We start from the raw sequence: 14,411 nt of genomic DNA, 5'->3' as shown, positions 1-14,411 counted from the left end.
ACATCTAGAGTAGGGAGAGCAAACAGAGGCAAACAAACCCCATCAGCAACATCCCAGGAATTTTACTCCGCAGCAGGCTGAGGCAGCTCTCTGGTGGCACAGGACATATCCACGGTGCTCAGGTCCAGCCTGCCCAGGTCAGAAACCCAGTCACAATTCTCCCCATCATTCCAGGCAGGACACGCTCCACAAAGGTCACCACAGGAGGCAGGCTGGGGAGCAGAGCTGGGGACAGAGGCCATGGTTTTGAGAGGCAATAGGATAGTCGGGCATGCTGCTTTCCCCACTGGATACAAAGCAAGAAGGACCAACTCCATCTACACCCCTGTGGCACAGCAGCTTAGCTCAGGAAAGAAAGGATGCTGGAGCACATGGCTGCCCGTGCTTGTGGTGGGGTACTAAGATAATCTAATAACAACAAATGACCTAGAAAAAAAAAGGACCATTTACCAGGCCAGGCATCCCTACCCCATGGTGTGACAATGGGGTGATGCCACTGCAGGGCTGCCTGCTGGTACCCCAGCACCCACTGGGGCTACCATGGTCTGCCCTGCAAGTCCCAGTCAGGTCCTAGAGGAAAACAACAGGGCTAGAGACACAGTTCACCCCTCAGAGCCTTAAACAAGGCCACAGAGCCCAGTGCTTGCAGTGCAGCCCCTGCTTTACCCAGCCAGAGCTGCTGCCCAAAATAGAAACACACTCATTGCCGGCAGCCTATACATTATGTTCTATATGTCTCAGCTGATGTGAAAGAAGGGGCAGGCACTAAACCACATGGGACCTTCCACACGGACAGATTTGTCTGCTATGCCAAAATCTCCTATGAGAGATCCTCCCCCAAACTGCACACAGTTCACCCCATGGCTTCCCAGCCCTAGCCTGCCCCACCGGCACTTCCACCTGGGAAGGTGAAGATCAAACCCTACGAGCCAACAGCCAAGCACCCAGCTCTGCTCCTAACCCCCACCCTGCACCATTCTCACCACCACATGCCTCAGTTTCCCTGGCTCTGTGTTGGGAGCCGGGGGAGCTCCCCAAAGTTGCACACCTCTGTTAAATTTTCCATATGAATAAACCAGTCAGTTGAAATGCACACGTTGTCCACCCTCCCCACACCATAATCCTGACACTGGCCAGAACAGCCACAGATACAACATGGTGCAAAAAAGGGAAGAAATGGGAGTCAACGGGTCTTGCTTCTGCCTCAATAATGGGTGATGCTCCCCTTCTACAACACGGGAAGAGGAGTCACACAACAGTGAAGGAACATGCCCAAGGCCATACAGTAAGTCAGTGGCAAAAGCATTATGTGACAGAATGATCCTCTGTCACCACCGTAACCCCTCAAGAAAGAATCTCATCACAACAGGACAATTATTACACAACAACCAACAACATTAAGGAGTTTTCCTCAAGCTTCCTAACTTCTGGGCATTGGAGATTCCACATAAAAGAGACAAATCCCTGCATTTTATCAGAACAGCTCCCATACCATTTCACTGGGAGATACACACTGAACAGGCTTATCACACCCAGCTGAGAAAGAGACACATTGCAAATGCAAAATACAGGAGCCCCCCTCCTCACTGACACAGATGCACTGTTAACACACAGCACATACACTACAGGCATAACACACACACATGCAAGCCAGCAAGCACTGAGCACAAAGAGCATGGGATCTCCCATCATAACCAGCATTCACTAAACACAGAAAGCAAAACGACAACAAAATTAAATGAACAACATAGAAGAGGGGTTCTAGTCACAAATTAAAACAAAACCAAAAGAAAACTTACATGGATTTTTGGCAATTTCCCTTCAGACATTATACACAGCAGTTGGGCTGTGTACTGAATACCTGATCCAAAAAGAAATATAACCACATTACGCAAACAGATGGGGGCAGGAGTCAGGTGAACATGCAGCTCTCAACAACATTCATCTACGGGATGAGAAAGCACCTCTGCATTCCCACAGAAGGGCTCGAATCTGGGCAGATCTTCATTCACTACAAAGCATAAGCAAGTGCTGTGCTGCTGCCATCCTGGGGGAAAATCCAAATGGCAGGACAGAAAACAGCCATCACGTCAGAGACCTCTGAGCTATCCCGTCCCTCTTTTAACTTGTCATGTGAGGTTTAAAACAGAGGTGGGAAATATCAAGGGTGGGGAAGGAAGCCTTTAAAAACCAAAAGGAGCCCCTTTATTAGCCTTAAAGAAAGAGCATTAAAATCACAGTGAAGGCAAGACTAGCAGGGATCATCCTGACACATATGCTTTTTTCTGAAGCACCCGAAGAGGAAGAAATGCTCCCTCTCCCCATGGTGAGAAGGTGCCTGAAGCTTTAAGGCGGCAGATTGCCACTCAGAAGGAACAGACTTTTTATGGACTGTGGGAAACAGGGTTGCTATGATACAGTCAGAGGCATTTTCATGAATCCTGTGGCAAATAATATTGAATCCTGCTTAAGCAGACAAACAGCAAGGCTGGTCTCCCATCACCCAGCCTCAGCAAATACACAGGAGTAATTACTGAAAGAGACTTTATGCATTATAGATATGCTATTTGCATACAAATTAATATTTTTTCTTTGGGGCTGTATTTTCCAGAGGGTCAGTGCTTTGATTTATTTAAAGGAATGATGCCTCTTCCTCATCCCTGGGCTTGAGCATCCTCATGAACGTGAAGAACTCAGTGTCCGTAAATAGGGAGGGGAGTTATGAACCCAAACTGCCTTCAGGAACCCAACTGTGATCAGCCCCATGCATGACCCAAATCATCCCATGGAGCTCAAGGAGAAGGAAAGCTCCACTACATTTTACAGTGTGCAAATTACACCCCAAATTTTGCAAGCACAGTCACGACTCCAGGGAGTTTTGCAAGCAACTGCGAACACTGTCACCCCAAAAACCTGCTAATGCAGAACTGTCATGGATTGAGCTGCTCCTGAAAAGTATGGAGAGATGGAGTTGTTTTTAACTAGCTAATTGCTCCCGCAGACCAGGCAGTCTGAGGCTCCACTGCAGGCTTGGAAACTGCAAAACTGCAGGTGCAAAACTACAAAAATGGGGTTGGGACAGGTGGCTCAAGGCCTGTTTGAAAAGGGGGCCACTGAGGACTTGGGAAGCAGGAATCAAACTACATAAGCAGGAAACCCAGCCTCAGATCACTTTTTAGGCTTATTTTCTCCCTTTCCTCAAAAAGTCCAATGGGAAGCCTGATATAACAGGAACTGTGTTAAATACAATAAAAAAGTTTTCTGCTCACAACTTTCAATCTCATACTGCTCTGCATAAATCTGCTTTCTTTTACTTCATTCCTTTAGGCGAAAAACAGGTGGGAAACTTGTAATAAAAGTCCATTTGTTCTCTCAAGCACGTTCCATAATGTTAAAAACAATAAGCTCCCAGTGATCGCTCCCCGGTAGCTGTGTGTGACTAACACCTTCACCATGCACCCCACTAGCCCCAGAGCCCCCAGCAACACACAGCTCCACTGATGGAGCCCAAAGGGACTGGCAGGAATGAGCCACTGGACACGGCAGCTCCCAACACGTACAGTAACACACACACCTCCCAAATATTACCCAACAAGTACCAGCTCCAGATCAATGAACGCACTTTGCACACACTAGAAACCCATGGCAGGTACCACACATTCCTCACAGAAATCTTACTGAAAGGTAAAACCTTCACACCAGAGAGCTAACCTGGAGGAAAATAAACATTCAGGCACAGGTTTTAACTTGCTGTTTAGTTTTGGTTTTTCTCATTTTTCCACCCTTGCTCCTCCAAATCACCATGTTGCCTAAAACTGTTTCACTAGAGGGATTATTTTGGCTGCCATTTGATTAATTCCCCTTTCATGGTGATCTTTGCTCATTTATTATCTTTCCAGGAGGTTCTGCAGCCTATAAAATTAATAACATATGAAAGCTAACAGGAAAATAAAGCAAATTTGAGCTGTTGAACAACTCAAACCATCTTCAGCATGATTTTCCTTTTAAAACAGATTCCCTCAGTCTCTGCTGAAGTGCAGCAGGTCCCTCTTGCACACGGAGCTACAAGTGAAGGGGGGAAATAGCCAGCAGGGACCAGGGCATCTTCGCTGGGCTTGTCTCTCTTGGCTTTTCCACCCATTAAAAAAGGGGTTACTGCCACTGAACACTTCTTGTCAGCTTTGGGGGCTGACCGCTACCACCCTGGGATGCAGAGAAAATATTTGTTTAACTTTCATTTGCAGCTAAAGCCGCTTCAGAAGTGCCAGATTCCGAGCATTTAACTCGATTCCCGGTCACGCCGCCAGCCCACACCAGCTCCATTGCTGCCCAGCTCTGCACGGAACCCGCAGCAGACAGGCTGTTGCATGGGAATGACCACACGGCTCCAGCCACAACCTCCAACCCTGTCTTTACCAATCAGTTCCATGATTTTTTTTTTTTTTTTGTCCAGTTAGTTGAGGACATCTGACAAATAACAGCTGGAATTAGCAGGAACCAGTAAAATTCCCAAGACAGTATAATTCCAGTGAACATTAGCAAGAGATGTAAACATTTTCAAACTGGGATCTTTTTGGTTTGTTTTGAGCAACTCTGATTTTTCCAGAGGGGAAAATAACATATAAAAAATCTGCAAGATTTCTGATGGAAACACAGTATGGAAACATATTTTCAAGGGGAAAAGACATTACTCGTTTCAGACATTCCCTTTATATTCACCCTAAACTTCATGCACTGACACTGGAACCCCTCAGCCAGCTCTGCTTCCAAGCTGTAACCATTGCAATTTTGGTCCAGACATCTTTCAATAGAAAAAACTCTAACTACTGGACACCTTTTTAGCAAGTTTATAATATACAACTTAGCACTTCATTTTCAAGAAAATCAATGGAAATAAAGTCACCGAAAACAACCCATCTCAAAATCCTATTATCCTTCAGGTGGGCAAAGATTCTTCTTAGATACATTACCAAAAACTATGTATATTTATACATACACAAACACATGAGAGAAAAGAAAGCCAAAATAAAATTTCTAGTGATATCAAAGCAAAACCCAGCCCCTCTGTATCTGTTGCTTTAGCAAACAAAGCATGCATTCCTCTTTTTCTCTTTGATCTTTCCTTCCCAATTTGCAGAGATATAAACCACACACAAACAGAAAAACAACACAGCAGGTTATGTTTTGGTCCCTCTCACATCTTTAAAGAAAGAAGCTAGGCTACAGCAGCATGGATGTAGAATTTGGAGGCTGTGGGGCTGAATATTGAGAAATCAAGTCAGATCATCAAGGCAACACAGATAAATAAATTAAGTAGAATTTATCTCTCTTTTTTGTGGCTGAATGTTATTTCAGCAAAGATTTAATCCTTTAATAGGACTTCTCATTCCCCCCTTAAAAACATTCAGAGCTCGATCCAATTGCACACACCACCACCTCTCACCTGGCAGCTACATGGTTACTCTCACAGACATTGCACAGTAACTGCTTGCTAGAAATCTCACACAAAATGACTTATTATTAGCCGGAGTCTCTGTTTTAAAGGAAGCAAAATAACACAGCCAGTGCTTACCACGGAAAGATATTTTCACTCGGCTTCTGACTAAATATGTACAGCTCTACCTTGCTAGCACAGAAAGAAATATGAATGGATTACTATTATTTATCACATTTAAAACCAGGCAAAAGCAGCTACACTTACAGGCATACTTAAAAGACAAGACATCACAAAAGATTTAGGGAGAGATAATATACCAACGTCATACATATCACAGCGAGGCCATGTTGAAGCTCAACGCGTTTCCCCCCTCAGTAAGAAATATCTCTCTCTCTCTTTCTCTCTCTCTCGCCTTTCTCTCTCTCTCTCTCGCTCTCTTGTTGAATTGCTAGTGGTAGTAGTAGCCCCCAACAGCTCAGGAGAAAAAATCCATTTAACGAGTGCCCAGGAAGAACATGAGTATGACATTCACAAGCAATAGCACCACAATCACTGCAAAAACGACCACCGTTTGAACATCCAAGGTCATGGTGCAATGCAGAACACTGTAGTGTTCAAGATGTGGGGCTGGCAGATTTGGAGAAGTCAACCTCTGCTCTGTAAGACTGTCCATACATCCACCATGCTAGAATAGAGGAGAAAACTGTTCCTGGTTTTGGTTTTGTTCGTAATGCTTTGTGGTCTGCTTTTAGTTTATCCCCCTATCTGCTGTCTCTAGCTCATTCTGGAGCCCGCTAAGTGAAGCATCATCACAACCAGTGAGCACTTAAGATGCAAAATCCTTCCTTTAGGAAAAGAAAGCGAGCGCTGTCTGCAAGCTTCTCTCTCTCTCTCTTCCCCCCTCTCTCTCCCGGTCTCTCTTGCTGGCTGGCTTGCTTTTTAATTCGTCAAGCCAGTGCAGATACGGAGCCTGTGTGAGTGTGACAGCTCTGCAAGCTGCTGCGGCTGCATCTCTCGGAGCGAGGCGGACCCTTTCGCATACTAATCAGCTCCAGTGACCAGGCAGCGAAGGGATCCAGGCTGTCAGTCAAACGCAAAAGGAAGCGCTGGCTCCATAAATACACGAGTCTTCCGCCCGCCGGGACAGCGAGCACTGTGCCTGCATGTTTTTCCCCTCTCCGTCTGTGGCAGTTGGGAAAGCAGAGCCGGGCGGGGGGTCGGGAAGCCGGGGTCGCGGTCGGATGCCAACGCCGAGCTGCAGGAAGGGTGTCCGGGCTGTGCGTGCAGCGCAGCTCCCGCTCCTCACCGCCCGCGTACGGCGGGGACGCGTCTGCCCCGGCTGTGCCGCCTGCGCTGCTATGGAAAATACCCAAACGCCAGCTAAAAGAGCCTGCTGGGAGCCTGCTCAGAGCAGGCAGGGGAGCAGCAGAAAGAGCGGGGAAGAAAAGCAGCTAAAATAGCAAAAGGGCCACCCTCGGTAATTGGAATTCACTGTGAGCCTGTACCGAGGAAATGTTGCAGGGAACCACTTTTTGGCTCTGTACAACACTGTACACACCAGCCCATCACAAAACTACCCTACAGCCTCTCTGCAGCACTGCACTGGGCTTCTCCAAGCTAAGAGTTAACTTGAATTCTGATTCTAAAGATAGAGACGTATAAAGGGGGACGAGGGAGAAGACAGGACGGGGGATCTTTTTTTCTTCTACAGCACCCAGAAAAGTTCGTTCCTACATTAAGTTCACATACACACTCAGCGTTTATGGTCCAGGTGCCAGCTGCTATCCCAAACCTCATTCTTAGATCCCAGAACCAGCAGTTACTACCTTAGAGAGGCAACACACACAGGAAGAGACATGCTCAGCTGGAAAAAGCAAATCATTTTACAGGCAAAGACAAATACAGAAACATTGCCAATGCATATGCATTAGGCACTAAAATGTGCATACGGGGGCTGATCATCAGCACCTTCCAGGAAACCTGCTCCTCAGAACATAGCTGGGACATTCACACACACACACACACAGAGCCAACACACACACAACAATCACTTATTTTGTTCTCCAGCAGCAAACGAGACTTCAGGAGGACTTTAATGTTTAAACCTGGAGAGAGCCTGGAGTAGGCTCACACCAGTGAAGAGAGAGCTTTTCTCCTTCTAGGGCAGGTATTTTTTGTCAGCAACATTTGGGGAAGGGATTATGCTACTATCCGACCTTAACATTCCACTAAACTCTAAACTAAGCCTTATTTTATTTTTCTTCCTTTGCTATTTGGATTGCTGGAGGGCTCCCTCAAAAGGAGCAGGCTTTTTCTCTTTCTGCCCCCAAACACCATCAAAGGAGAGACCACGCTGGGTGGACAAGGACTGTCTCCACAGTGCCCTCCCTCCTCAGCCTCCATTGAGACCCAGTGGTTCATGCAAGGCCAACACTCCTCCAAGGCACCATCCTCCTTGTCTCCAACCAGCTTTGTAACAAGTGTGGGCCATGATGCCTTTGCAGATGCAGAGGGTGGGTTGTGCTGAGCACAGTTAAAAATAAGAACAGTTTGGGTTAATTTGGTGTTTGTTTGTTTGTTTTTCCCTCCTTCTCTTTTCCCGTTGAGTGGTAACTAAAAGCCAGGGGCTGTCTCCAACAACTGGGACCTCCTGTTCTGTTCAAGTAGAGAATTTCTCATTCAGGAGAACAAGGAAAGGTGATTTTTCATCTCCATACTTACAAGAAGCTCTTTTAAACCTGCCCTAGGCAGCCCAGCTGCCCCATTAGCACACATGCCAGGCTGTGCCCAAGTGATGGATCTGCCTGCTCACCAGCTTCCAGACCTGCATTTCCCATTTTTAGGCTAGTCAGTCTGTCTGATTCAATTTTAGACTAATCAGAATAGCAAACATACAATAGATGTGGAGTATTTACTATTGTTACCGTCCTTTCCCAAAACAATACAGACAATTTTCCAAAACACAAGCCTGACCTCACACACATCCAGGGAATTCCAGTTTCAGTCACAGTAATAACAGTGACCTCTCCAAAACATATAACAGGCCCAAATTTAGGACATCTTTATGCCCAATTCATCTTCTCCTCTAAACTGCAATGAGCACAGAGGTTTAGACCCCAGCCTCAGATTCAGCCTTACGTTTACAGGAAGCCCAGCAGAGATGTTCTACCTGTCCACACCAGCCCCGAGGGCCTGCAGACACCTCCGCAGTCACAGCCCATCCCTCGCCTTGTCCTGTGCTGTTTGTGTCCTCTCAATGCCAAGAACGGGAAGAAACCAGCAGGGTTTCAAGGCAGACTCCTTTGTGTCTTTGCATATAGACAAAGGGAGAAAAATTGGGTAGGTAGAAGCAGTAGAGGCCTAAGAAATATCGAGAAAAAAAGGTGCAGTAGCTATCACACATGCTCAATAGCTACTTCCGTAGCTGAAAAAGCAGATTTCATTCCCAGGGATGTGCCTGGCAGGTCTCAGGCAGTCATTCTGCAACAGCTGAGCCAGTCAGAGCACAGGGGAGGGCAGAGATTATAAATAGAGGCAAGGAAGCCAGCCCCCTGCCAGCTGCAGGCAGGAGGTCCCCCACTGCCCTGCTCACCATCTCCAGCTCCTGCATCACGAGCAGCTGCAGACCCGCAGGGCGATCACTGCGGAGACCCCAGCGCCACCATCCTCCCTGGCTGCAGGGGCTGCGAGGCAAGGGGGGCTGCGGCAGCCCGGAGGCTCCAGCAGCACCGTCCCTCCTCCCCAGGTCACATTCCAGAGCAAATGCCCTAAAAGATGAGGCAGGAAAGTGCTGGGTCCCTCACTGCTCACAGATGGAAATAGAGAGCTCCAGTGAAAGTTGGGTGTGTAACAGCTCCCAAGAATCATCAGCACAAACATTTACTGCACAGAAGCTTCTACTTAATTATATTCACAGTATTCCCTATAGTTCTTGCTGGTTTATATGATTCCCCATGCCTTCTGTATGTACTAAATGTTAATTTTACTACGGAAATGGCTGATACTTGCTCTTAGAAGCCTTACTGCAAAAGAACACCTACACGTCAGGGGTTTATATAAAACCATGTAACTTCACGTAATGTTTTCTGTGAAGTTTAGCTGCTAAACTGAGGAACAAGAAGGAATTAATTGTAATAGTTATATAAAATACCACCTCCCCTTACAGCACAGCAGATGTCCTGACACTACTGTAGCTTCCAGGAGCACAATTTGTAATGCACGACCAGCGATGGCTTCTTCTGTATGAGATAGCAGTTTTAAATTCCAGCCTTTCTCCAGCGAGCACATCAATAAAGGAAGGAGCCACGGCTTCCACTAACCCATCACATCCATACATCTGTATGTATACATAAATCTGTATATACACAGACAGAGAAAGCGTATTCTGGACTCCCAGATAACAGACAAATCCAAAGAGCCCCTACAATAACGTTAATTGCAATACGGAAATTTTGAGGCAAGCCTCTGAAGCAGAGGATGCCAGGTCTTCATTCCTTATGTGCGTGATACACCAGGCTCAGCCATGTGACTGCAACTCCCTCCAATGGATCTCTATAGGAATTAGCACAACCCAATGACTTTCACCTAAACAAACTGCAAAACTGAAGCACTCAAACTCATAACCTCAACACAACCCCAGTGAACTCTGGTAATGCTGCTGCAGGAAGCACTTCTGACCTCTGGGCTTTGGTATGAGGACCCCAACTTTACCAGGCCAGAAAAACCTGCTCATCCGTCAGCCAAAGGAGCTAAGTATTTTGGTGAATTTGGGAAAGTTTCAAACAAATCCCATGGTGGTTTTGTGATTCTGAGTGGGACTAAAACTATGGTTGTGTTGGTCTGGATTGGATGAAACCCATTGCCTTGGGGAAAACAGCTGCCAGTGATTGTCAGTCCTGAACTGCTTCTGTTCTTTTGTATTCCCTCTTGGAGCACAAGCCCCACCTCACACCTAAATGGCACCATGAGAGAAGTTTAAACTTTTCATTGGAATTAACAATGCCCTGAAAGAGGAACAAACAGCAACAGTACCCAGGGACATGTGGGCAGGAGAGGGGCAACTGCTCTGCCATTCCATCTCCTCCACTGGGCACTTGCTGACTGCTGTAATGTCAGGCACCAATGTGGGGTTTGACTCATGCCTCTGTCAGAGATTATGAGACCATCACATTAATTGTTTTTTTCTAAATCTAGCTAGGAATTAAGCTCAGGGTTTCAGAAAAGACCAGTGGGATTATGATTTGCTACATTTCGAAAAAGGAGGATTTTCTTAAACTTAGAATTGCCTCTTTTTCCTGTCTCTTCACAGTAAGTCTGACACAGAGTCCTCTTCTCCCATTCTTTGTCCAGAGGGGAAGCACCAGCCTACACACTGCAGAGCTGCTGCACAAGGCAGTATTTTCTTCAGGAATCTCCATCATCTTGTATGGCTGTGAACTGGCTTCACAGGAAACTTTGAAAACCCCCAAATGCCTAAAAGTCCTTTCCAAAACTGAGGAACATACAAAATGAAGGAGTATCTGTAAAGACCTGGACTCAAGGGGCTGGTTTTGGCAGTTAAAAATTATCTTTCCAGTCAACCAGTGTTCCTTGCCTGTCCAGTCCATCCTTCAAATGCAAAGTTTCCTCACTGTTCATGTGAATTTGGAACTTTTTTCCAGTAACTTCCACTTCTTCTTTGTTTTGTCCTTCTTCCTTTTCCTTGCTCTACACATGTCCCCATGAAGCTTTTATTTCACCTCATCCTCTCCCCAGCCCTCTCTCTCACAGCGGCTCAAGTGTCCTCTACCAGAGACACAAGACAACAAAGCGGTGGGGTGGCCAGAACAAGTACAGCTTCCTCCAGCATCTTCCACGTGAACTGCATAACACGTTTTAGCAAATTCACAACATAGCTAGACAAGCAAATAATTAATTTACAGAACTAATATAAAATACAATTACAGAAAGACAAAGGGGAAAAACAGAGAGGTAAGCAAGGATAAGATTATGATCTCAAAAGCTGGTGAGGCACTAATAGTCTCCAGGAGAACTGCATTAAAAATAGGCCGAGGTGAGAGCCTGTAAAGTAGTGAAAATGGGAGAGAAGGCAGATGAGGAAGCAAGCAGAGCAAGACCCCATGAAGCAAGCTGACCTTGCAGCAAGGCTAAGAGTGCTGGAAAAGAGAGTAAGTTAAGCTTTTAAGCCCACTTTTGCAATGTTTAGAGAACACAGGGCACTGCTGGAGGCTGAATTTGCTGTGCTGCTTAACCTGCATGACCAACTGGCCATGAGAATTATACAAAGTTCAGAAGCTACAGCGATGGATCTGAGCATCTCTGGGTCACTGCTCTAAGTATTCCATGGAAAAGAAAACAAGAATTTCACCAAAAGACAGGAAGCATCACACTGACCTCCACATCTTGACCCTTGGTAGATATACTAGAGCTCAGGCAAGCTGTAGTAGGTCAACTTTTTCCATTCTTCACCAGCTCTAATCTTATCTCAGAAAACAAGAAGTGAAACACAACAGAATTATGTCCCCCGTGTAGAGGCTGATTTATTTATAAACATTTCTTTTAATACTAACAGCCAGACACCAATCAAAGATAAGCCAGGGAGGTTGTGATATACTTGTGCACCAGCCCTGCTTAACCACCCTCTTGAACACTAACCGTCTTCCAGATGAAGAGGTCTTAATCCCTTGAGTGAAAGGCAGTAGTGTCATGTCACACAGTAAACAAGGCTGGCCTTGGACCACATCTGGAGACCTCCATTAATCCCGGTTCCTTCTACAAACAGAGCCAGCATCTCAGCAGATGGTGCTCTTTCCTCTGCGGAAGAATTCAAGCACTTGCTGTGAGGGGGAAATAAAGTCAAAGCCTTGTCACTGTCATCTGACGAGGTGCACAGATGCTTCTTTCAGAGTGCCCTGACCAGGTGTTACCTGCATCTTGCCATGGCTTCATGCAACCTTGCTAACATCCTGCCCTCCACTGCTGTGCAGTGCCACCCACACACAGCTGCAAGGCTACAACACAGAGCAACGTACTCACCAGGTTTCCTAGCTTTTCTAACACCACACAAGCCCTGCTGCCATGGCACTAAGCATGAGCCTGTCCTGGCATTGGTTCCATTGTGCTTGTCTGGATCACGGGGAGAAAAAAACTTCAAAGTTTTTTTGAACTTAAAGCATTAAGACAGACTAAAATCTCATGCCCCTGGCAATTATGTTGCAAGTGCTTTCTCTTCTGCTTGCCCCTGCCCCACACCCAGCCTGTACTCTAGGAGGCATCCCCAGACTCCTGATTTTGGAAAGGAAAAGAAAAACAAACCCTCAAGACCAGCAGAAATAAGATTTGGTAGCACCTATCACCCTGGTCACAGAATAAGACTTCACAGATCAAGAAGAAAATCCAAGACAAGTCCCTTCCTTCCTCTGCTCCCTCCGGCCACTCATACAGGAACTCCAGTGCTTCTGCTCTCATTTCTGACATTAAATTGCAGAGATTTTCACATCAACACATGCCTGGACAATGTGGTAAGAGGGGAAAAAAAAAAAAAAAAAAAGATCACCCACTAGAAACCACTTTACTAAATGCAGGGCCAGTGTCCCCAGTGAGGTACAGCTACAGAGACACAGAGGAGAGAATGCTCTTCACCGTGAAAATCAAAGGCTGTATTTCAGGTTTGTCACAACACAGGAAGGTCCTTTGAAATCCAGTGCATCACATTTTGTATGCAGTAAAAAAAGCAAATCTAATAGAGTATTTTCGTCTGCCTTAGCCCGCGGAGGTCCAGCAATTAGCAGTGCGGGAGTGAGATGCCAGGCAGAACGGAAACAGCCTAATCCATGAGGCACGTACTAAACAGCAATGTCAGAACCTAGACAGAGGAAAGAGAAGAAAAAAGTTTCTGGTTCTGCTTTGTGCCTTCATTGCCTGACCTTGCAGAAAGCATGGATTTAACAAGCAGCTTTCCTTGCACGAGGACTCGCCCCTCTCCACCAGACGGATGATGCTCAGCTCTCTTTATGGGCAAGATCAGGCCCTGCCCCAGGGCACGAGGAGAAACACAAAGGCTTATAAATTTGAAAGTTCTGATGCAGTACAATCCGTAGGACTCTGTATTCAACTTTGTACTGCTTCTCTGTCAGCCTGAGCTTACTCTGAGGGAAATACAAAATTATCCATCACATATATATTCAGAAAGCTGAGCCCAGGCACAGTCCCATGACTTACAGAGTCCTGACACAACGCTGTGGCAGATGGGAGCAGAAACCACAGCCCTGCTTCATGCAGGAAGGATAAGGATTCAAAGAAATGGCCCACAATTCCTTGCAGCCCTCCTCATACCCCTTCTGTGACACTGTTGGCTTTGGTTTCCCAGGATTTCTCCTTGTCAAGATATTGAACAAAGAAAAAAATATTTTATTAAGAAGCTGACCCAGGGGTGTCATGTTCTTCACACAAATTAACCTAGAGAATTAGATTAATTTCATATAGATCATTTTCTCCCTGTCTCTCTGCCTCCCCCAAAAAAAAAAAAAAAAGGCAAGGGAACAGCCTATTGAATCTGGCACTCTTTTAATGAAAAAAACAAGGCAAGACAACCTAAATGAAGTAGGATTTCCAGCTGGGTATCAGTAGATGTACAAATAGAACATAACCCACTCATTTTTATCAACATTATTATCAGCATGGAAAAGGAAAAGTAAGTTTTTGGCTTTTTTTTTTTTTTTTGTCTCCAAATGAGGCAAAGGAATGCCAGGCTGCTTTCATTCCTGTTCCACCCGGCTCAGCGGGATGGCTTTGCAGCCAGAGCTCACACAGGCTGCACCCCTGCCTGGTGCCACACACCAGCCCTGCAGGACAATGTGCCACCGCGCCAGCCAAAGGGACACTCGCTGCGCGGGATCACACGGATAAATCCGCCTGCTGGAGGACACGGCGTAAACACAACGGGCACAGAGAAGGACCTGGTGCTGCGCTGGCT

The 14,411-nt window shown here is 46.2% G+C and overlaps 1 protein-coding gene across 16 annotated transcripts in view; it reads right to left on the bottom strand.

Annotated features, from left to right (window-relative positions):
* ARHGEF9 (Cdc42 guanine nucleotide exchange factor 9) overlaps window positions 1-14,411 on the bottom strand; it is a 215,639-nt gene that overhangs the window by 101,293 nt on the left and 99,935 nt on the right. The window contains exon 1 of one of the 16 annotated variants that reach the window (XM_051630764.1): window positions 8,607-8,627. The exons of 9 other annotated variants lie outside the window; for them this stretch is intronic. Coding sequence is in view for 4 of the 7 variants with exons in the window: in XM_051630756.1 (XP_051486716.1) it covers window positions 1,800-1,829 (30 nt within the window). In the remaining 3 variants the exon portion in view is untranslated. Of the gene's footprint in view, window positions 1-1,799; window positions 1,959-5,443; window positions 5,463-5,701; window positions 5,727-5,754; window positions 6,725-8,606; window positions 8,628-14,411 lie in introns of those variants that run through there. 6 more of the 16 variants (XM_051630758.1, XM_051630759.1, XM_051630760.1 and 3 more) reach the window with 6 other exon arrangements.

Source organism: Apus apus, chromosome 12 (assembly GCF_020740795.1).
Source record: "Apus apus isolate bApuApu2 chromosome 12, bApuApu2.pri.cur, whole genome shotgun sequence".
In the NCBI taxonomy this organism is placed as follows: Eukaryota; Metazoa; Chordata; class Aves; order Apodiformes; family Apodidae; genus Apus; species Apus apus.
Note: the sequence above shows the minus strand (reverse complement) of the source record. Positions and strands in the feature narration are given on the sequence as shown.